Raw genomic sequence first — 25,702 nt, 5'->3', positions numbered from 1 at the left:
GGGAGTGAAATGGGAAGATATCCCTCATTTCTTGAAGTAACTTTAAATATGTTTAGATATTATAAATATGTATTGAAGTCTGATGATATCCTTCTCTCTGAAGCTCTGAATGTCTCTAGATCACTAAATAGTTTAAACAAAAATAGTTGGTATAGTTGTATTGTTATTCTTATGAAATATCTTGATATAGATCTTAAACTTGTTTAACATTCAAAGATTGATTTAAAATCACTAATTTACCGGAAATTAAAACAGAAATATTCTTGTTTTTTGGAAATCTGAACTTTACAATGATAGACAAAATAAACAGCATGGAAATAAACTAAGAACTTACAGATTATTTAAGAAAAGATTTGTATGGAAAAATACTTATTAATTTTGAATGAGGGTGATAGGCGACTGCTCACTAAGTTCAGAGTCAGTGCACATAAATTAGAAATTGAAAGAGGCAGATATGTGGGGCTTTGAGTGGAGGATAGAATATGTAAATTATGCAACACTGAAGTTGAAGATGAAATTCATTTTCTTCTTCAGTGTCCTGTTTTAGAAAATAAAAGATCTGAATATATAAATTACTTAAATAAGGTTAACAAAAACATTATAATCCTCCCAAATAAATCAAAATTGATATGGTTAATTTCATCTGAGGATAATGTTATAATTAAAAAAGTAAGTTTATTATTGTGTACTTTATTCAAAAAGAGAAATTTAATTCTAGATACAGTTTAGTCACCGGTAGTTTGTCCATCTATATTAAATTGTAAAACTATACATATTATTCCTGTAGAAATTATTCTGCTGAGAAAGACTTGATTTTGTTTAATTGTTAATAATCAATGTAATCAATATGTAATCACTTGTATGAAATTGAACTTAATTGTACTGCTCAAATTATTGGGCGTCATAATTGACAATAAAAAACTTTGTATTGTATTGTATTGTATTCCTAATTGTGACATATCGATATCGCTACTCTAGGAACTTATGCGAATCGATCAGCTTTTTTATCTGTATTTTTATATTTTGTGAATTGTTTATGATATTTTAAATAGTGTTGCATCAATAATTTGTTGACCTCATGTTATTGTGTCTGTTTGTCGGTTAGTTGCAGCCTCCTTGCCATTTACTTTTTTACTGGAATATATTATTTCAACACAAAATAAAGGGACCTCTATCTTTTCATTCAAACTTCTATCATTTTTTTTTTTGTAATATGCTTTTTTTCATAGTTTTGTGTAGCATAAGGTATTTAATACACAGGCCGAGTACAAAAACAAAATGTTAAGCTTCAACATAACATCAGATTTAGAAAGGCAAAATAAAACAAAATCCAACACGAATGCAAATTAAAACATATAAAAGAATCCTTACCTTTAACATTTTTAAAGTTCGCATCATGAAAATATAATTGTACAAAGTTGTCTCTGTACAAATCTGCTAGATACTAGTTAGAATATTTTGTTCTAAAAAGCCTGAAACTATTAATGGCATAAAACTATCTACATTTCGTGAATCAAAATTGATTTCATTGACTTGCTTTTTTCCAGAACGCTATAATCTAAATATTCGAAAGTCAAGGATGTAAAAAGGAGCTTTATGACAATAGCCAAATTCATCTCATATCAAAATTACCCGAGGGAGTTTGATCCTTAGTTCTTGATGAATTTAAGAAAAAAATGTTATAAAGTATGCCAGTACGAAACACTGACTATGATATCATCGGGGATAGAAGTCCATCAGCAGTGGTATAGAACCCGTGCTAGTAAATGAAAATACCACCGTGTAAAGTTTGAGCGTTCGAAGCGCTTTTCTTGATTTAATTTCATTAAGATTTCCTAAACTAAAAAACTTGAAAATCAAGGATTTAGTAATGAGTAGGAATGTTAGGAGATACATCATGTACATGACAACAAAAACAAGATTAGCCAAATTCTTCTTAGATCAACTTTGCATGAAGGAGTTTGAACCTTAGATCTTTATGATTTCTCAATTTATCAAAGGTGAATTTTATAAAAATAACACCTTGTAAATTATGTGCGACCAATGTTCTTTTGTGGGTTACCTTTCATCAGGAACGCTAATACATAAACATTTGAAAGCCAGAGATGTATTGAATAAGATGACAGTACTTTAAAGGTGTTCATATCTCGTAAATCGATTTCGAAGATACAATTAGTGAAACGTTAGGAACAAAAATGATATAAAGAAACTGCAAAATAAATCTAACGTCAAATTGTCATGAGGAGGTTGGATTTCTAAACAAAGTTATATTACTATTCTACGTGTAATGAAAATAACTTTGATGTTATGTTCGATTTTCATATTGTTTCAGTTTCATATACTCTTTAAAAGTTGCCTGAACAGCATTGTAAATATAAGCAATATACATAAGGTCAAAGAGATAATCCCGTTCAAATGCCATTACTACGTCATTTATAAGAATATCTTTTAATGTACAATTTACCTCATTTCTCGTTTTTTCATCATTCTTGTAGCGTTCCAGTAAGTCTTTAATTTCTGCACTTGTATCTTCATCAATAGGAAGTCGATTATATCTTAAGAAGTGTATAACATAAAATAAAGTAAGATTTGAACATGTTGAACACTTTTTGTTTTTGGTCTTAAAATGGAATCAAATGAAAGGTAAGCAGTACATAATTATACTTATTTAATTTGTATGTTAATTTTCTTATCTAACATATATGTTGAATATGGACCTAACTGTACAATGCAACTATGTATAAATTCAGATAATCAACTGAAATTATAGCAATTTAATGCCGCTGACATGAGTAACATCTATATCTTAAAATATACTTTCTTACCATGACCATATGTGTTATAGCATAGATATATAATAAACATTTTTAGATTAACAGGATGGAATACTATCTGAAATTGGTTACCTGTCTGGAATTGTCATATCAACTTTTGCTTTATTTATCAGGAACTTAACAGCTTTTATCTTCTGTTCGCAAACTGCAAGGTGTAAAGCAGTTCTCCCGTCGTAATCTCTCTGATTCATGTCGACATTCTGTTCATGTAAGCTTTAAAGATTAATTGATACACAAATTATTACATGAATTAAAGTGTATGTGGCATTTACCTTAATGATGCAGTTATCACTAAAACATTTAAACAAAAGTGGCATCCATAACACTTCAGCGTATGGTTCTCGACAATAGAGATATGACTAATCCATTAATTCAGAACTTGAATTCTTCCAGTTATCAGTATAAATCTCTTAGGAAAAGCGACGTCGCAATATATGTCCAGGCGCGTCTAATTCTTTTTTTATATAGACATTGTATAACTTTGTCTTTGACTCAAGACGTATATGGCATAACTTTCCGGAATTTTCGGTGGTTGATGCTCTGTACCTTTGTATTTGGTTTTGACTTCCAACCGTGTTAACTCGAGCGCCACTGGTAAGTCGTATGTATACGAAACGCGCGTCTGGTGTATCAAAAGAGAGGCAAAACATATCACAGGGACATTCAAACTCATTAGTCGAAAATAAACTGACAGCGCCATGGCAAAAAAAGAAAAGGACCAAAAAGACAAACAGCAGAATGCAAAACACATAGAAAACCTAAAGACTGAGCAACACGAACCCCACCGAAAACCGAATGTGATCTCAGGTACACCGTTTGATTAAGCTGACCCTGCTCAACATGTGACAACCGCCGTGTTTCTCATGTAAGAACAAATCCGTTAATAAGTCTTATATGGCAATTCACAAACGTGGAAAGGAGAACAGGACTTAGGTAATGTCAATTGGAACATAACCGATTTCATAACGGTCAACCAACTCGTGATGGCGTGCGTTACAGTTTTGAAGAGATGATTTCAATTTCCCCACTTAGAACGCTTGGTTTAAAAGCTTTCTTGTGAGCATTAACCCTCTATCAAGGAAATCGTGATAAGAAAGGCAAGACATGGAATATCGTATCAACAGAGAGATATATATTCCATATGCAGGCGCTGCAATTGAGAAGCTGAAATCATCTCTTTTGTCGCAAAGTTTGTTCTCAACTGACCAAGTTATATGCCTGGTATCTTTGATTAGTGTCTTCAATAACTTTTATATTCAGTTTCATATTTTTGTTTTTGTGTTTTTAGAGGTGATGTTTTGTTTTTTAACTATTTAACTCATAGTCATTATTAGTGTTCTACATATTTTCACATCCCTTGCTTTAAAATGTTTAGCTTTTAACGAAAGTACATTCAGAAAAGCGTTTTGGACGCACAAAATGTATCGAGTGTTTTTTTGTGTATTTATTTACATGTATAAATAGAAAAAAATCAAGGGAAAAGATCTTCTGTACTGTTCTAACAAAACATTTTGTTTCATTTTTTCGTCTTGGTTTGCAATTTGTCAGAGTTTAATTAGATTCAATGTGAACTGATAACTTACTGGGAAGGATGCTGAACTATTTCATGAATGAGAATATTTATTTACATTTTACTGTCTGTAAATATTACCTGTTAAGTGTTTCAAGATTTTCTTCCGCAGCTGCATTCAGCAATTGACACGTCTTAATATCATCATTTTCTGTTTCCACTAATTCCTACAAAAATAATGATATATTAAATGTGCTTGATATACTATGTATATAGCATGTATAGGGTTATTGCAAAAACATTCATGAATATTATCCCAACTATTGTTTTTTTAATAATGCACGAGTTTGAAAGTGCAATATTATTTCACAAGAGATAATAATTACCAGTTTTCAAGCACAATATAAGGACAATCAGTTAGAAATGGCGTACCTCATCAGTTCGGAACGAAACACGCAAAGTATTTAACGTAAAAAGTAAATGACACAAAGTGCCGATCTTAGAGTACTAGCAATTACTAATTCCAATGTCAATCACAACTAATAGATAAATCATCTTATCCCAGACTAAAGTAAACAAAATTTTGTCATTGATGACTTAGATAATTTGAAGCTATATTTGAGCTAATGCAGTATCCAAGATTAAAATGCTACACAATAAATAGCAATAAATATATCAATAATCATATATCTTCTAGCTGAGGTATGTTTCTGTGCACTTAAATTTAGCTCAATAATTATGTACTTACCGGGCAATTCTTCAAAAAAATATAATACACACTTTTCATTGCCGATTTCTTTGCGACTTCCCAGGGAGTCATCATCCATCTTTAATAAAACTACTGTCATTGTTACTAATATTAAATTTCAATGATATATTAAGGAGCGGTGTTATACGTCAAAACTCTTATGGTATTTAAGAAATTCACAAAATGTGTTGTTTCAACTCAATATGATGAGTGTTTGAAATAAGTTAATAATTTCCTTTTTACTGAAAAATAGTCTTTTCAATTGGTTGACGTTTTGTTATTTCTAGTTCTTTGTGGCATACCTTATCGTATAGGTTTTGCTCATTGTTGAAAGTCGTAATGTGAACTTTATTTGTTCAAATCCTTGTCCTTTGGTTATTGGTTTATAGTTCTCACATTAGAAAACATCTTGGAGTCTTACTTTAAATAGGTGTGAAGCGCTATTTCACACAAACAATACAATTAACTTTTAAAAAGTAAGAAGATACCAAGGGGACATTAAAATCACAAAGAAAACTGACAACGCATTGACAAGTAACGAAACACAATAAAAAGACAAACAATAGTCTACAAAAACACAACATAGAAAACTTGGTATTTAGCAACACGATCCCGATCAATACCGGGGGTGATCTCAGGAACTGAAAGCATATACAATCAAGACACCAGATATTTCAGTGAGATTTTCATAATTTAATAAATTTTAGGACATTGATTTAAAAAAATATATATATAACCGGACTCATGTGCATAAATTTTAAAACAATCAGCGAAAGTTATTTTTAAAATGCTTATATTTTAATACTGCTTGCAATGATTGTTAGTTTTAATCTAGCATAAACAATTAAGCCACCAAGCAGTGACTCATCTATAATAACAATTTACTTTGTGCGAGAATGATGTGTTTGGTCATTGGTTTATTTTGTTTTTCTATATATGAATTCTTATATAAGTTTTTCTATAGATTATTGACATCATCTTTTTAACTCACCTGTCTTTTTTATTTAGAGCAAGGTCTATTTGGTCGCATTCCCCCAGAAGAAAGTCAACTACATACTCTTGATTTTCCCTTACTGCTATGTGAAGCGCTGTTTGACTGTCATAATTATAGACATCCATCCTGTAACCTGATGCCTTGAAACTGTAATGTAAATCCGATCAATATATTATCAAAATGCAAAAAGCAAATTCAACAACGATTTGGTTATGCATGTTATTGTACTTACTCAATTTAACGTGATTGTCGCAAGTAATCATCATTTGTAGATTAAGAGATTTGTAGGGTACCCGTATCAAAATTCTGACAAAGAGGTCGAAGTTTTGTCAATCATTTTGTATATCTTATACAAAATATATAGAAAATACTTAATAGTAATAAGTTTCCATTCGTTTAATTTGTTTGAGCTTTTAATTTTGCCATTTGATGATGGACTTTCCGATTTGAATTTTCCTCGGAGTTCGGTTTTTTTGTTATCATAGTTTTCACTATTAAGTATTTTTTGTAAGTGGAAAGAACCTAATCAACTTTGTTAAATGCGGTATAATTATTGGAGTAAAATACAATAGGAAATATTAAATTACAATCCGGGTAATCTTATCAATCCTTTAAATACGCTTATTCTAAAAGGTTACCAATTTAACACTGTAATAAGATCTTTAAATTTTTATATACATATGCACATAAATCCAGAAAAGCGCTTCGAACGCATGAAATTATTAAACGTGTTGTTTTCAATTTTTTACGGTACTACAATCTGTCGATACCTATATTTGTGGCATTGAACGAGGTCATTTTTCTCTAACTATTAAATGAGGTCTTTACACTAAATCTTTTAGATGTTGGATGTGTACTGATTGATATTTAAATCTTAGAAACATTTTATTATTGGTTATTGGCTTTGAACTAGACGCCAGTAACTGCGAGTACTTTCAGATCTGTACTTTGTTTTTTTTTGGTGTTGTAATGGATATATAAATACCCTGCTACGTCAGGTTTGTGTTTTTGTTATATGTTTTTCTGCTTTGTATCGAATTGAATAGGTAAGCTATTTTCAAATAAATTTTATAGTTTGTTACTATGTTGTACAGTTACACCACCGTCCCAGGTTGTGGGGAGGGTTGAGCGCTGTTTTCTCAACTGTATATTTCCATATTTATATTTCGGGCCCTTTCAAAACCGACCATACGGTATGGTTTTTTTCTCATTACGGCCGTACGGTTGCATGTTATTGCTTACATCCACTTCATTTCAACTTTGTTGGATAGTTTTCTTATTGGCAATCATACCACATCTCCGTATTTATATATGTATTACAAAATTACTTGTTTTAGAAAACAACAACATAAAATTATTAATTTTTGTGAGACTATTTTTATTCAGTAACCAATACCAAAATATCCATTACATTCGCCCAGTTTCAACAAAAACACTGTGAAATCAATTTTTACAAAATTAATTGAAATAAGATAGCCGATAATACTTTTTGTATAGACGTCAACTTATGCGATGTCACGTGCTGGTATTTTTAAGAAAGGTTTCTATTTAATGTTTTGTTATTCTTGTTTGTTATTGTCGTTTTTATTTTTGGCTATGGTGTTGTATGTTTTTTTTAACATACGATCTTGTATTGACATGTTTTTTCTCTCTCTGTTATCGTTGTTGACATTGTGTATCGTAAGACAATTATTTAAATGCTCCAAATTGGTACTTATGTTATTGCAGGTATCAAATTGTTGGAAGAATATAATAATTAAACTCTACGCTCTCGCTCAATGAAAGATATGCTTATCCTGTATATACAATATTAGGTCATTGAAAGACTATGATTAATATACTACATCACCCTGATTCTGAGATACACTGATAAAATGCAGTTTCATAGTCTCGTATATTCTAGAAAAATCATAGGATGATTGACTTGACATGAAAAATTACTATCCAACGTGTATACTGAATGTTGCCTAGTTTACGAGAATGAATTTATCATATTTACGACCTTATAGTAAGCTAGAAAAACACTTGTTCGGAGTTCATACTGACATTAAAATAGTTTCACATATATGAAGATATTCCTACCAGTAAAAGACAATCTCATAATTTTCGGGACTGACATACAATGCAGATGTTTTAATGCGGACTCACAAAATAAGATTAATGAACGACATGCCCCGTTACTTAGCTAGTTTTTCGAATGCGAGTTGATCAATCTTCCATCTTACTTCTAAATGTTAATAACAGGAGAGAGAACAATAATTAAAGGTACTGTGGATTCATTATTATTCGTTGGATACCAATTTTCGTGGATTTCGTTGGTACAGGTGAACCACGAATTTAAATGTGCAACGTATTGCAAATTTCTTATAGGGTTGTATGCAGACTTTTGCAAAACCACGTAATCAAATATCCACGAAAGTGCAGGTTTTTCTCAATCCACAAAAATTGGTACCCACGAATATAGATGAATCCACAGTATACAACTTCAATGTTTTGGTTTAGGGCGCTTTTTTCATTTTTATTTTGGTCAAGGTGTAGGTTTATTGTACATTGTTCAATTTCGAAAGTATTTTTTCTCTGTCTTTAACTAACCCCGTTTGGGGATCAAACCAAAGACTCTTGTCCGGAGGCGATCACTGTTTACAAACAATTGCATTCTCTTTTTTTTTTTGTCATTTAAAGTCGCGTTTCATCTGTGCAAAAATGTTTCCGGTGCACCTTGAACGCTATAGACAGGAAATAAGAACCCTCCTTACAGTCGTTTAATTGGGAATTAAGCTAAAATACATAGTTAATAGTAAAATACTACAATGTCATAAATATATAATATATGTAATAGTAAAGTATCTACAAATTTTTCTACGATTTATTTACCCTTTCATTTGTTCAACATCACCTCTTGAAGCATAGTTCAGGAGACGCACAATCGCAACATCCTCTGGTGGTAGTATAACCACTTTTGTTTTGTATTGTTCTGAATACTTCTGCACAGCGAACACAATTGAAAGAATACGATTTGTATTTTTGATAGTTTGATGAGGATTACGATATTCATGATGATGAAGATGATTATGATTTCAAAAGCAAACAATTGAAATAAAGGGTGGTTTGTTTTATCAGTTTATGGTTTTCTGTGTCACAAATTACAAGGTATATTAATACTTTTATTGTTTCCGTCAAAATTACGTTTTGCTGTTCACTATAGTTTCAATAAAGATAGCGGAAAAAATACAATTGTATTATAGCGTTTACTCTCCAATAGCTCTACATTCATTTCAATAAAGTTGAAATATTTGCACGTTGATTTAATATCAAAAAGCATCATAGTAACGATACATTAATGTTTCAAATATTCAACTTTACACAACTCATCTTGAGATAAAATAAAGTACTTTTTTTTTAAATATCTGGACATTACTTACAGTGTGAACATTATTCTGACTGATATTGTCTTGAACAATTGTCACAACAATAGGATTATGAAACTGTTCTCCACAGAAATGTTTTGTTTACAAAAAACAATGATAAAATTATCATAACTAGACTAACATAGTAGTAAAATTACAACCTAGGGGAAACTTAAAAAATATTTTGTTTGCATCTATAAGCGAACTGCGTCGTCATGGACATAACTTACAATCTACTATATTCAGACCATGTATACCACAAATAGGAAGTTTCTATTCTTTAATGGACAATGCATGAAAACTATTTTGTTCCTTTCATGGACTCTTTCAGAATCTGATCTTAAGATAGTTATGTCAAATATAATCAACAATATTTCTTTACTTATAAAACTCTAAGCTTTTTACGAGCCCAGTAGCTAAAATGAATATTCAGATATTGTTTCATTAAAATTTGATGATATACAAAATTTTATTATTACTTTAAATTAAAAAAAAAACTATCTATCTCATGTATACATGTAGCACTGAATGTTTGTTTCATTGTCCGGTTTAATCAGCGCTTCAATGCTCTTCAACTTCATAATAAATTTTGCCTCCAATCTGCTTTAATTCGAGCGCAACTGATGAGGTTTTTTTCGATTGGTATACGTATGTTTCATTGAAATGTGTTAAATAATTTTTTTCTCTTCTCAGAGCATGCAAGAGGATTAAGGAGTAATCTGCGTTTGACTTACAGCCCTGTCTGTGCCATTCTTTAGTATGCTTGACATATAGGATTTGATCCTTCCCAAATTTTCTTCTTTTCCATGAGCCAGTGCAACGTCAATAGGGCGTCTGTCACGTCTACGAATATAAGTAGGATATTATTACTAAACATTTTCGAAGTATGAGCTACAAAATTGTATCTATCTTCATTTCGATGGATTTGTTAACTTAAGTATGAGATAACTGCTTTCTCCCGTTTGCACTTGGTGTTGCAAAGTCTCCTCTTAAATTCAAGTATAGACATGGAGATTGGATATTGAATAAATTTCATCATAGTATTTCTTTATTTGTACTATGATATTAAAATGTGAGATTTTTTCTGTATTGGCCTTGTTATTGGTCCGAGGCTTGCTGTATTGGCTGAAGCCAATACAGTTGTCAGAGGACCAATAACACGGCCAATACAGAAATAATCACGCAATGATATCTTTATTAACTAACTACAGTGTTAACCTCTTTTTTGTTTTTGTTTGGAAGTGTCTTTTACATTTTTTGATGATTTGTTAACCCTTTTCAGTCACTATAAAGTGTTACAATACATATTTAGACGCAACACAAAAATAGTAATTGGAAAGCTACTGCCATTGCATGAGAGAGTTAAATATGATTGCAACTGAGGCATCTATCCATAAACAATGACCAAAGAACAGAGACTTGGAACAAATTACAATAGATTACAGGTCAACCTTCAACAATCCATATGTCTGGTAAGGTTTGAAAAATATATGATACCTAACAAAAACATGAGAAGCGAAAGTAAACAATAAAATCAAATGCACTCTATGAGGTCGACAAGAAATGAACCATGTGATATTCTACAGATTGACTCGATGCCCGAACCTGAAATAATTCAATTGTCTGCTTATAAAATGCTTTTTTAAATGAATGTGATCGTCTTCAGCCAGAAATATTTGCCACACTGAACGTTGCGGCATGTTTATGGTGAGTGAATGAAACCGCATCTTCCAAACGACAGTTAACATTAAGTTTTCGTTTATCATGTCTTTTGAGCTAAAAACTAGAGACGTTCCGAAATTCTGTATTGACCGGACCAGACCTCGGCCAATACAGAAAAAATATCGGCAGAGTTAATCTGTATTGGCCGAGTTAACACTTTTGTATTGCATAGGCAGTTTTCATCATATTAAGTCCAATAACAGAGTAGTTAATTGATAAAAAAAAATAATAACTTCATATATACACGAATCAATATCAGGGATTCGGAGGAATCATCAAAATCGAAATCACTTGCAAAAATAAATATAATCTTACCAAAACTAACAAATGATATATCTACTTAACAGACAACACTACGTGTTTCTCCGTTCATTATATGCACTTTGAAACGAATTAAACGCTTGAAACATAGAACAGCAAAACTTGTATGTGGTCAATTTTGCAGGAAAGGAAGAAAACAAATTTTGAGCTCAGCTTAACCGTATCGTGCTAATCATTTCCCATACATATAAATCATTCGACGTAACGTTTTTGACAAGATCTGACCCAAAAAATAGTGATACTTCTAACTACAAAGGTCACAGACTTAAGTTATGTCAAGTTCATCTGATGGGCGAAAATTAAGAGACAACTGTATTGTATTTCAAGCTTTGCGGACGTCCATCGGTAGTTTTACTGTCGCAAATTGAGTTTACCTGGCGACAGAGCTCATAAACATTTTTGTTAGATGTCCATATATCCCTTCATATTCACAGCGACAAAGATGGCACCATTTTTTCTTTGTTTGTTTCTTACCTCCATCTTACAAATGGTGATACATTACACGTGTCTATAAGATAGTTCACAATATGGACCATTCCATTGTCAACAGCAGCATGTAATGCTGTTTGTCCTGAGTAATCTGCCAAGTTCATGTCAGTGCCCAATTGATTTAACCTATAGGTGAAAAATCATTTTTGATTAAATAGCTTTACACAGTAGTATTTGTTTTATAAGAACAAGCCAATCCAACCATTGTCTCCAGTCCATATCTTATTGTATGCCAAGCAAAACTTTGGTAAGAGCATATATCATGTATACATTTCATTGGTCAAATCCTGTGTTAGTTAAACGCAAATGTCTGTCTATAACTACTGAAGCAAGTTAAGAGACTTGGCGAAATAGCCTCCTTATATTCTATGCATATAATGTTAATCATGAACAACTTTATATCAATATTGTAGATAGGGCATATTATATAGATATAAGAAGATGTGGTATGAGTGCCAATGAGACAACTCTCCAGAATGTTATCTTCATTTCAATTATTTCTTTGTTCTTTTCTAAAACATACCAAAAAGATAGGCAAGTTTAGTCAATTTAAAGTGTTTATCATGTTGTTTTTATAACATTTTCTTATCTTTAATTCCAACTTTTCGTTTTTTTTATCAGCTCTTTGACGATTGTTTAAGGTTGGGATTTTATTCTTTTTTCAATTTCGAGTATTACTGATGAGACATTTATTGTCGAAATGTGCAACTGTCGCAGAATGTAGAAAAGTTTGTACCGGTTTTTTTTTTTAATAATAATTTGTATGTTTATCCCAATATATTGAAAAAAGTGTTATTGTCAAATAGACATCTAGCCAAATGATCAAGGATGTAAACGATTAGTGTATAATTAGATATATAAGGTTTTTTTATTAGTTGATATTGGCTTTGATCTAGCGGTCAGTAACTGCTAGAACTAAAAAATGTGTACGTCGACAGATGTATATAGTTTATTTTTATGTTGTACTGCTACACCACTGTTCCGGGTTAAAAGGTTGGGTTGGCGCCTTCAAACATGTATAACCCTGCCACATTCTATAAGTTAGGAGAATGTAGTTCAGTGGTTGTTGTTATTTCATTGCTGTCATATTTGTTTTTTCTCGAATTGTTTTGTTATGGATTAAACTGTTGGTTTTCTCAATTGGATTGTTTCATATTTTTCATGTCAACGTCTTTTACGTATAGCCGACTATACGGTATGAGATTTCCTCATTCTGGAAGGCCCTACGGTTGCCTATCATTGCTTACATCCACTTCATTCGAACTAGTGGATAGTTGTCTCATTGGCAATCATACAACATCACCTTATTTTTATATTTATAAGGCCCTAGTATGAAAAAATATTCAATTATCAAAGACGAAAAACATTGCTTATCTTTGTTTATTCATTTGCCGAATGGAATTAAGTATCTTCACATTGGGAAAATATGTTTTTAGCAGTAAAGGTTGTTCGTTGTTGTATATCATATTTGTTTTCTTTTGTTGTTTTGTACATATACCAGGCCATTTGTTTTTTTCTCAAAGTTATTTGGTTATGTCGGTGCCTTTTATACCTTGCGATGCAGTATGAGTTTGGTTTATTTTTGCAGGCCGTACGTTCACCTATAGTTGCTGTTATCTTTTTGTTTATTGTGGATAGATGTCTTAAAGTCAATCATACCACATCTTCTCATTTCACAAGTTAAAAGTGTGAGCTTTAGAAAAAAAATATTTAAGAAATCTGCTGGTCCAAAATTTCAAATTTTGCTGATAATGTAAAAGTTACTTCCTTTATACTATATAATTATTTATATTTTCCTTCTAATACATGGAAAATGCCGCGCCAATTGTCATCCAAAGACCTGATATATCATTCGTCTTAACCCATCAATTGAAAACACAACTTCATAATACTGATAAACTCGAAGATTGTGCAAGGAAATAGGCAAAACACAAGAAAAGAAGACTTAGATAATCCTTTCGAATAGGTTAAGGCTGTGAGGTCGTAGATACAACTTAGAATTTAAACACTTCATGGGTCTATGAATACATATGATAAATCGATCTTTAAGGACAAAATGCTGCTAATCACTTGTTCTATTCAATGACAAAAAAAACCATTAGAATATCGTGTGTATGTGTAAATCATATTACATACATTGCTTAATAACAGAAATAAGATATTGACGATTCCCTTTTCAACTCATCATATACCCCAACGATACTTACCAAAGAGGAAATCTAGAAAAATCTTAGGTCTATTCTATGTTCATTGGAAATTTCCACTTAAGAGGAAGAAAATAATCTTCATTGACACCTACATTACATAAGTGTCATAACCTCTTTCTGATATAAACTATTAACACCGAATTTACAAGCAATCAAAGCCGGGATTCGGAATTATTGGGAACCACATAATCAAGGACGGTTTGAATCGGATGTTTCCACTCGGATTTAAACATAACATGCTTGATTTGTACTTAAATGAGCAACACGACGGGTGCCACATGTGGAGCAGGATCAACATACTCATTCCGGAGCACCTGCGAACACCCTTTGTTTTGTTTAAAAATGGGTTCGTGTTGATCGTAGTGTTGTACGTTATGCTTTTTATGTCAGTGTGTTTATACCGGTAACAGTGTTATTTATCAGTTGTCATGCAAACCTAATTTCCATTTCAAATTTTCATTACCAAATTCGCTCTCAAGTTTCAGGGTTTTAAATTATCGATTGTTTAATAATTTGGTGATATGTAATTGTAAGAGTCAAATTTCAATCTTCTATTGTGGGATGTGATATAACTTATCAAAGAAAAAAGTATAAGAGTAACACGACTAGTGTCGCATGTTAAGCATGATCAGCTTTTTCTTCAAGAGCACCTGCGATCATCCTTGTTTTGATGGATTTCGATTGCTCAGTATTTAGATTGCTTTTTCTTTTCTTTTTTATACTGTTGCTTGTCTTTTGATTGTTTTAGTTTTTTGTTTCATGCCTCTTTTTACACACATATATTATTTGAAGGGAACAATGTTCAACAACAAAGCGTCCTAACCGTAATCAGTGGATTTAAAGCAATGTGTGTACATGTATAATGTATCTGAACAATCTCATTTTAATGATCACTCCATCTCAACGGGATACTGAAATGGTACACTAGTTGTAAAATTGTTTTTTTTTCGTTATTTCTGTATCAACCGATGGTGTTCCACACCCACTGTACGTTGAATAAACCTTGAACCAACTCTTTGGAGGGTCCGTTGGTTGAATGTTGCAGGCTTAAATTTATTGCCCTATCAGATAAAAAAAAATTTCAAGTAAGATTCCAAATTTCTCTTTCCTTCATTCTGGTCTACTCCTATAGAAGGACCTATATTTTGTATACTGGTTAATTTGTTCTCGTCCTGAACACGCATGAAATATTTCCCCCATTAGACGTTAATCAGAAAACAATTTCTCAATCATTAAGAATCATTGGCTACGTAGATCCATTAAATCATTAAGAATTTTTTCTAGTACATTTGGTATTCTAATGATATCTTCACTGTAATCATGGCATGGGTTTGTTAAAATTTGTGTCATTCAGTTGTTTACCTTTGAATCTTTGTCCATATTTTTTCTCGTTTTGCTTTTTTAAAAGAGAGCCATTGTATTTTAGAAAAAGAATTATTAAAAAGGTCAAAAGGTTAACAATTTTTTAACTTTATATTCTCTATAAATAGACTATTGACGAAAAAGTATATAAAAATACCAAACTCCAAGGCAAATTAAAAAAGAAGTCTATAAAACTGACAAAATCAAACGCTACTAACCAATGAAACAAGAGATAAACATCTGTCTAATTCCCGGTACATGCAACTTAGATAAGTGTCATAGAGGATACCTAGATTTGAACATTAGAACACAGTGTTCGTCTTTTTTTTATTTTTTTATTTTTTTTTGTCTTTTTTTTTTTTTTTTTGCCATGAGGTAGTCAGTTTATTTTCAACTTATGAGTTGAATGTCGCTTTGGTATCTTTTGCCTATCTTTTATATCCCTTGTCCTGATAATTATTCTTATTAATCAAAAGCATCAATACGTAAAAATGTTATCATACCGCTTGATTGTACGAAGATCACCCTTTCCAGCTGCTGTTATCAGTTCTAGGGCTTTTCTTTCTTTGAACTGTTTCTTTTTCATGCAATAATAATTGACGCAGAAATTAAATAGTTGATCAATGTTTTTGTATAACAATAATGATTGCACATTACCATTTAAATGTTAAAGAATAACCTTAGACATCAACATTATCAAGGGTATGTATATTTGCATTAATTATAAAGGACAACTTTATAAATCATATTTAAATTAACTGAATGATTTTGCATTTGAATGCATTTGCAGGTGGTTTGGTCACAAAACTATCCATTTCTGATGTTCTATATAGTACGAAGTATTTCGTTGCTGTTTTTTATTTGTTTTTTGGTAATTGTTTTTTACTAAAATCAGGCTGTTGGTTTTAAAATTTGTTTTACATTATGTCTTGTTAGGACCTTTCAAATCTTTCTACTTTTTAGCTCCTAACGTATTGAATGACGCCTCTATTCCTATTATTATATGCTATGATTTAGTTCAGGCCTTTATGTGCACAAATGAGAACTGAATCTGTGTTTTTCAATGATTTATAAACGAAAGAAAAAGTGTTAACAATCTGAGGTTTGTCTTATAATTATTTAAGTGTGAGGATGTAGACATTCAGAACATAACACGTTGTTAAATTCAGGGTTTTTTTCATCGTATACATTCATAATTTGTGTTGTTACTGTTTTCTAATCGGTAAATTTGAAATGACGAAAATTGTAAGGCGCATTAAATGACATAACTGCTTTTTCTTTTCTTGTTAGGTCTTTCCAATATGCAATATGGGCTTTTTGGCATGTTTGAAATATTGTATATGCTTAGTTTAATTATTCAAATCGTATTAAATTGTGTTACCTTTTTCCGTTTATGGATGTTTTTGTCTTTGTTAGTATTTAGTATCTTTAAGGCAGTATCGTATTTTTCATCTTGACGCTGCGCATGATGCCATCTAATGTCATCTTCAGCTGACCTATCCCATCTATGAATAAATAAATCATGTTAGTGCAGTAGGAGGTAATGATGAGTGTGTACTTTAATTGACTCGTCTACCTCCATGCTTAATCTTCATGTCTCACTTGGTCGTAATGAAAACAAATGAATCCCTTTAAATTGTTAAATAGTTAATAACTTTAATTTCATTCAACTGAGTTTTCAAAATGTTTGATCCATTTCTGAAAAAGTTTAAAAGACGAAAATGCATTAACATGATATGAATAATAAGACATACGTTTCAATATCACACACTGTTAAGCAGTCCTGTTTATATAAAATACCATCAACTTAAACTTTTTAAAGTCACACTTAAAATGTTAATAAAAACTGTCCCTATAAAAACTAGGAGAGAGCTTGATAAAAGTAATAACTTAATTATACCTAATGTTGATTACCAATCAATAGATTGTACCGTTTCTTTAATAAAATTAACCAAGATACCATGACTAAAAATTTTGTAAGACAGACGCGCGATTTACCTACAAAAGACTCAATGGTGATGCTCGAATAAAAACATTATGACGGTCAAATAAAGTATGAAATTGAAGAGCATTGGAGTCCCACAATTCAAAAAGGTTTTGCCAAATACAGCTAAGATAACATGTTCTGGGTAAGGAAATCCATAGTATTTTGAAAAATGTTAAGCTTTATTGACAGTTGATTTATAATTATGACCATACCAATGATAATTCATGTCAAAGCAAAAGTGCTGACTACTGGGCTGGTGATAACCTCGCTAAGAAACCTCCACTAGCACTGGGATCGACCCAATGGTTCAATAGACTAAATATAGATACTAGCCAGATCATAGAATTAAGTACAAGTAGATATTTCATATCTATACATTTTTAAACTTTTAACCAGACAGTATAATGACCATATTGGTATATGTTGATCATGTTGATACAACAAAATGTTCCGACTTGTTGTGTATATTCAGAGTTATCTGACTTCTATTTGATGCATAAACATTACTGAAGCAGCAGCTTGGTATATCTGTTACGGATATATTCTGCTGAAAAATGGTAATTAATCAAACCATAGATTTATTTTGTTTGATTTTTGTAATTAAATGATGTTGTAGAATAATGAATGGAAACGGAGAATGCGTCAAAGAAGTTAAAACCCGAACAAAGAGCATAAAACAGCAAAAGGCTACCAACGGGCCTTTAACGCAACGAGAAAATACCGCACTTCGAGGCAGGATTTAGCTTGCCCTTTAATGTGCTTTTATCAGTCCATAAAAACCACTGTCATTTATATATATATACATATATAAATAAAGAGATGTGGTACGATTGCAAATGAGACAACTATCCACCAAAGTTCAAATGAAGTAGATGTAAGCAATTATACGCAACCGTACGGCCTTCAACTTGTTGACTTGATATCAGTATCTGAGACAATTTTTCGATATTGCATTATTTGATATTGTTTTATTTGTCAATATATTTATCTATATCATAAAGTAACGTGTTTTTTTTTCTAAACTGACTTTTACTGTGCGTTCGTTTGTGTGTCTTTTGATATATATAAAGCAAGAATAGCTTGATTTCTTCAAAACTGGTACAATTCCGCCAGGTGTTCGTGTGTTTGTCTAATGCTAAGGACCTTATTGAAGGCAGTAGTTTATCCATCTATGTTTGATCTGTGTTGTTGGGTTGCTCTCTTATTGTTGTATACTAAACATCCATAGACATACATATTTTTAATAGGAAAATAATTAACCATTCATTTGTTTCCCAGCTGTCAGCTAGACAAATAATCTGTACATGACATCTTAACCCCACGCGATCATTCATATATATTACCTAAAAATATCAGTAGCGAGTTTTACACACACATAAGCAGATGCACATTCATGACTCATTGACATATAACTATCTTCACATTGGTATATAACCCCCATGATTGCACCCCATTGATACATCAAATATTCTGGAAAAAGTAACATATACCCGCGGCACGTCTGTGTAAACCATTATATAAGAGGAGATCCCTCGTGAAGTTGTTTCTTTATAATCATCTCCCTTTTATAGTGTAGTCTGAACATTGTGAATATGGATGCACAAAACGTTTCTATCGAATATGTAAACGCTAAACGAAGTGAACGACCATTATTTAAGCGAATAATTTTACTCTGTCGTTGTTGTTATTGGTTAAAAGAATATCTTTTGTTCCAGTTTCTGATATACATCTTAAGGGAAAAGGGGCTATCACATTTTGGCTCAAACTTTCGTGAAAAGCAATTTGGTAATAAATTGATCATAGATAAATAATCATCACAAATCTGTTTGTAACTAATGCTTTAACAATGACATATATATTTTCTATCAATCTATATTTACCCATCTTTTGCTTCCAGAAAACAAAAGTTATGACGAAAAATATATTCCAATACTTCGTTCTGACCTTCACATGCAGCTAGATGCAGTGCAGAACGCTTATTGATGTCAACAACATCCATGTCGATGTAGTCTTCATATCTCAACCTGTAACAAATATATGCCGTACTAAAATAAACTCATGATCATGATGATAGATACCAGGTTTACAATTTTGTACGCCAGATGCGCGTTTTGTCTACAAGACTCATCAGTGACGCTTGAATCACAACAGCGCTATTACGGCAAAATAAAGTACAATGTGACGGAGCATTGAGGACCCAAAATTCATAAAGGTTTTGCCAAATACAGCTACGGTAATTTATTCCTGGGGTAAACAATCCTAAGTATTTCGAAAGATTCCATATTTTGTAACAGTCAATTCAATTGTATTATGAATTTAATTATGACCATACCAATTACAATCAATAACAACTCAGAAATGCTGACTATTCCAGTAATGGAGCTGAGATTGTATCCCCTCATTGACTGAAATGTTGTTGTCGGCACTTACGACTTTTAATCGTTTATCCTAATATTCTCATTATGATTTTGATATTATTTCAAATTCTTTGAATGTTATCAAAACATGATTATAAGATCAATGACATAATGTAGATTGATTCTGGACATTGTTGAATAAGAATTATTTTAGGGTTGTCCACTTGCTATACACCGGTCTCCTGTTTCCTTTCATTTTTCTCTCAGGCTTCCTTTTTCCTAGATTACTTTTTTTCTATTTTCCTTATATAACTACTTTTTCCCTTACTTCAAACCATCGATGGTAATTAATATTACCGCCTCAAACAAAATACTTAATCAAAATGTAATTGTTATTAAGCGAGAAGAGCAATTCAACATTTGCAATACATAGAAAAAGTAACAAACTCCCATGAGCACCTGTGTTCAGCCCAATATTTGATAGCGTTTATATTTTTTTCTTCTGTTTGATGTCGGTTTATTTTCATTTTTCAGCACATTGTAGTCTGTCTCTCTTGTATTGTCTTTCTACTCTATATGGTGAAAGCAACTATCATTTATGAAGTATAACAATTTCATTGCTTTTTACAGAAACAATTTCATTTTTAAATGATTGATTATGTCGAATTAAAAAAGTAAAACAAATACAAAATAAAATTGTACACTTGAATGATTAGTACTACAGGAACATGTTAATCAGCAAAATGTGTCTCCTGTATAGCTTGGTTGTTTTACAAGTTTATTTACTTCTACAATAGTATCTTCTAAATATTTTTTTATGAAGCTCAAATTTCATGCATTTTATATTGAGCGCTTTGACTTTTTCTCCTATTTTAATGTAATAGGTATCGATGGATTTCTTTACATTTTCATTGCATATATGTTAAATTTGTCATATTGTAAGAGATAATGCTTGATATTTAAATCAATAAATATCAAGTATTGGTTTAAAACAACCTGCATATTCTATTTAGAATTTTTAAATCATGGCAATGTCAACTGAAATCACAGTATTTAGTCGATGAATTTCTTCCTTCATGGGCTCATTGCTGATGACCTTTGTTTTGCGTCATTTGACCTAAACAAGAAGTTGTCCAAATGACTGTGTTTTTCCCAGAATGAACTAAACAGCGATAAGGTGTACTAAGATATAATGAATACTTGTTTTGGATGGTAAATTACAAAGCCAAATTGATTTTCAAACCCTTGTTTTTTCTTCAAATTGGAAGATTCTTATATGTAAATCTACTTACCAACTCCTTCATTTCTAGAGTGTAATAGTTCTGAAAGAGGAGCAGTGGTGCCCTCATGTTCAATACAGTAGTATCTTCTAAATTTTTTTTTGTATGAAGCTCAAATTTCATGCATTTTATATTGAGCGATTCCATTTTTTTCTCCTATTTTAATGTTATAGGTATCGATAGATTTCTTTACATTTTCATTGTATATATGTTAAATCTGTCATATTGTAAGAGTTAACGCTTGATATATAAATCAATAAATATCAAGTATTGGTTTAAAACAACCTGCATATTCTATTTAGAATTATTAAATCATGCCAATTTCAACTGAAATCACAATATTTAGCTGATGAAAAATGTGTATCATACAAATCAGATAACCTTGCATACATAATTTCAAATTTGGAATTTTTTGTATTTTTATTGGTGTATAAAAGTGTTGACTCGTTCTTTTTGACAGCTTGTTGGTGAAATACATTCCTTTTGCTTTATAAATTGTACTTGTCCAGACAGATCTAGATTTTTTTTTTCTTTGAAGGTTTCTGTGAAATCAGCAAAAGGACATGAAATTGCTGATACAAAAATTTTGTTTTGCAATGTACAAGATATTGGTATTGCTAGGATATTAGATATACAAACTGTAACAATGAGTCTGAGTTACAGCAAAAAAGCGGCCCTTGTGTGAAATAAATGCAAGGGTTTTCCCGTCTTTTTTTCTTTAGGGAATATTATCCACGGAAATGATTCATCTATTCTAATCTTGATTCGACTGTCTACAATTTTTACAAAACGGAGAAAGTATGACAGACCACTTATTTGGCACCTTGAATAAGAAAATTAAATGTAACATAAATCTACAAAATAACGTCTTCAAATGTTCATAAGACAGTAATCGGTCGGGCCTCATCATCTATATATAATGGCCTTGGCAAAAAAGAAGAGGAATTAAAAATAAAAACAACAGTTTACAAAACAAAACATAGAACATTAAAGACTGAGCAACACGAACCCCACCAAAAAATGGGGGTGATCCCCGGTGCTCCGGAAGGGTAAGCAGATCCTGCTCCACATGTGGCACCCGTCGTTTTGCTCAGATAAGGACATATTCGGTAATAAGTTTTATTCGGTAGGTCATATTCAGGGAAAAGAGGACGGGATTGTGGTTACGACAATTGAAACATATCCGTTGTAATCTGTGAATTCCAACATCATGAACATGGTCAAATAACTCGTGATGATGTCCGTAAAATTTTAGGAGGAATGATTTCAATTTCACCACTTGGAACTCTTGATTGATAATCGTTGTGAGTAGCAACCCTCTATCAAAGAATCATGATAGGAAATGCAAGACCTGGAATACTGAATCAACTGGGAGATATATACTCCATATGCAGGTGGTGCGTAACCTTTTCAAACAGATTACTTCAAATGGAAGTTTGTACCATTCAGGAACTACAATGTTTATGAACTGCTGTGATTAATGGTTAATGGTCTTAATCATTACTAAAATATATATATATTTCTATGTAACGTCATCAGCCATGGTCACCTTTTTGCATGACGTCACAATAGGAAATTCGACGACTTAATTGAATTTTGACCAATGAAGAACTGAGATCAAACGAACCACACGTTGACTAAATAAAAATAATCAACAGGTCAGGAAAAGGAAAAATCTTGAAAGAATTAGAAAAATATATATACAGTAAAACCTGGGTAAACCGGACCATTCTGGCCGAAAATTTAAGTCCCATTCAAAGTCATTGTAAAAATACCCCCTGTAGGCCGGACGCTGTGTTTTCCGAAATCCGTTCTAATTATGCAGTCCCAATACTCTTAATTACATTAGTTATTACCTGTCAAAACCGGTTTGTTTAATTAACTTAATATGATAACAGTATAGATCGATATGCAATCAAAATATAATTGTTTATACAATTGGTTTTTTCAGGATAATCAATTAGCAAGGTGTTATACCGTGAACTTATAGTTGTGAACTTTATCATTGAAACACTATTAAGTTTTAATGAAAATAAACTAAAAGAAACGCCGAATATATCTTGAATAGAACTCACGTTATAACTTTGATAATTTTTTTTTAAATCTCGGAGTTAGAAATTTACATTGTGTTTTCGAAATGCTGGGTTCCTTGCTATGAACCCCAATACAAATGAACCTGATAATGAAGAAGACCGGGACAACGACATTTCATTGTCGAGTTTATGGGTATGATATATTGAACGACAATGTTTCGATCCTGAAGAAATTTCGTTTAAAAAAACGTTTGCTTTTTAATCGGCTTTACTGACGTTGGAAATGAACGATGAAAGTAAAACAAAACTCTCGTTGAACAATTCAAACAACGCGAGGATTATGATGCCTATGAAACAATGAACTGAAAGTGAGACTGAAACTGACAAGTCGGAGACTGATGCTACAGAGGTCGATTTGACACACAAGGATATGCAAAAAAAAGTTTTTTTTTAATTTGAGGACAAACCAATTTCTGAAATTTCTAGCCAATGAATACGAAGACTCAGAACAACAATCGTGCATAGTTAAATGGTGGAAAGGCAGGAAACACTAAGAGTTGTAATGTTTATGTCACAATATTTTCACACAAATCATGACATAACTTTTAATAAATAGATTATTACGGTCTTTGTATTTACTAGTATACAATTAACAAAGAGACAGAATTTTCACATGCAAAATAGCTGGCGACACAAGTCAATAACTCCCTGTCAAAACGGAAACTTGAATAAACCGACTTAATGTCAAAACCGGCCCTTTTTCATGGTCCCATAGCCGGTTTTTACAGGTTATGTTCGTAGTTTAGACAAGTGATACAGCAAACAATCCCATTGGCACTCATACCACATCTTCTTATTTTTATTAAACATGATATTGAAACTTTGGTTGATAATTCTATGTTCTATGTTATAACAATTGGGACAGAAGGAGTCAGACAAAAACATTTTGAACCAAGATGTATCGCAAATTATGTTCACTTTAACACCGTGAAGAATTAATGTACCTTCTCATTTCATCCAAATTACCGTTGGCAGCAGCTTTTAAGAGACGAAAACTTCTTATATCATATTCTTCGTTGTATACCTCTGGATCCTGTGCAATATAATATATAGACATATTTAAAACTTCCTTATGCTTTGCATACTTCTGTTTATTCCAAGCATCACGGGGTGCGTGCAATCCTTCTTATCTTGGTCTTTGTGTATCTATGTATTTTGTGCAGACATGGTTTTATGTAGATATATTTTAAGTATACACTGATATATTTAATTATCATCATTTCGGAACATGCGTGAACAACAGATTACAATACTTTGTAAAAGTGTTCATTTGTTCTATAAAGGTATATACATATGAAATGAAACAAATACGGATCCGGACCATACGGAAGGTAAACAATGAAAGTAACAGCTGTAATGCAGTATATTTACAGGTTCAATGCAAGTTATACAATACGAATACTGGATTTTGTTTATCCTTTTTTTTTCATTTTTATTAACACTGAATGTTATTGAAACTAAACATTTATGTTAAAGTAGGAAAAAGGTAAGGAGCTTTATCTTGTTCTACATGTTCTTATTTCGTTTGAATTGAACTTTTATTGACCTTTTTAAAACAAATAATGTATGAACGACGAATGCATTGACTAACTTACTGTTATCATCTCATGAACTGACAGGGAATTTATTAAATAACAAGTTGTACCTGAAATATTAATGGGAAAGAGCTCAATTTAAAAATGAACGCATTTGTGTAATTCAAATTTAAGAAGATACATTTTTGTGGTTATAAGTTATGTCTTAATTCAAAAGGCACCATTTTGTTTTACCTTCTTAATTCACTTTGATTACAAATTATGTGCAAGCAATTAACAGACGTGAGTGATGAGACATTTTAAGTTATTGTAAGACGATATGTGGTTCAGCATACTATATTTTGTTGACAGATATATAATTTGACCAAGGAAATGTTCTACTTTGTGCTACTGGTTCGTCCCCATTTCTTCGATTGTTTAAATACAAAATGCTATTCCTTTTTAGTTTTGCAGAATGCTTTGCTTCAAATGAACCCCACGAGGGTAGCAAATCCTGGCTTGAGTACTTAAGCCTTCTTTTGAGGATAGAGCTGCTCAATCTCTAGTTTTCTGTGTAGTGTTTGATAACATTTTTCAACTATATCTATCATCTTTCCTTTTTTCTAGCTTAGCAATACTATCTTCATTCGTTGTATTGGTAACTAGCGATTATTTCTAATTTTGACATTGCTAAAAGAACAACATGAATCTAAAGGCGATGAATAAATCTCGTAAATTGATTGAGAAGAAAAATCGACGTGCCAAACAAAAACTGAGGGAATAGAATGAATTACAAAAGCAGTATCACAATAAATAAACTATATTTAGAGTAATATAGGTGAGTAACTACACATCTATATCTAATGAAAAACAGGTA

At 31.7% G+C, this 25,702-nt stretch overlaps 1 protein-coding gene across 3 annotated transcripts in view; it reads right to left on the bottom strand.

Moving 5' to 3' along the window:
* The window catches only part of LOC127718412 (serine/threonine-protein phosphatase 6 regulatory ankyrin repeat subunit A-like), a 74,734-nt gene that overhangs the window by 16,365 nt on the left and 32,667 nt on the right, over nucleotides 1-25,702 (bottom strand). For all 3 annotated transcript variants that reach the window (XM_052224426.1, XM_052224425.1, XM_052224427.1), the window contains exons 10-22: nucleotides 24,907-24,956; nucleotides 24,256-24,344; nucleotides 19,462-19,605; nucleotides 16,976-17,099; nucleotides 16,098-16,171; nucleotides 12,011-12,151; nucleotides 10,228-10,336; nucleotides 8,961-9,070; nucleotides 6,084-6,233; nucleotides 5,093-5,171; nucleotides 4,486-4,571; nucleotides 2,907-3,047; nucleotides 2,465-2,555 (exon numbers count right to left, since the gene is read on the bottom strand). In XM_052224426.1, coding sequence (XP_052080386.1) covers nucleotides 2,465-2,555; nucleotides 2,907-3,047; nucleotides 4,486-4,571; nucleotides 5,093-5,171; nucleotides 6,084-6,233; nucleotides 8,961-9,070; nucleotides 10,228-10,336; nucleotides 12,011-12,151; nucleotides 16,098-16,171; nucleotides 16,976-17,099; nucleotides 19,462-19,605; nucleotides 24,256-24,344; nucleotides 24,907-24,956 — 1,388 coding nt within the window. The remainder of the gene's footprint in view (nucleotides 1-2,464; nucleotides 2,556-2,906; nucleotides 3,048-4,485; nucleotides 4,572-5,092; nucleotides 5,172-6,083; nucleotides 6,234-8,960; nucleotides 9,071-10,227; nucleotides 10,337-12,010; nucleotides 12,152-16,097; nucleotides 16,172-16,975; nucleotides 17,100-19,461; nucleotides 19,606-24,255; nucleotides 24,345-24,906; nucleotides 24,957-25,702) is intronic.

Source organism: Mytilus californianus, unplaced genomic scaffold (assembly GCF_021869535.1).
Source record: "Mytilus californianus isolate M0D057914Y unplaced genomic scaffold, xbMytCali1.0.p SCAF_10, whole genome shotgun sequence".
Taxonomy (NCBI): Eukaryota; Metazoa; Mollusca; class Bivalvia; order Mytilida; family Mytilidae; genus Mytilus; species Mytilus californianus.
Note: the sequence above shows the minus strand (reverse complement) of the source record. Positions and strands in the feature narration are given on the sequence as shown.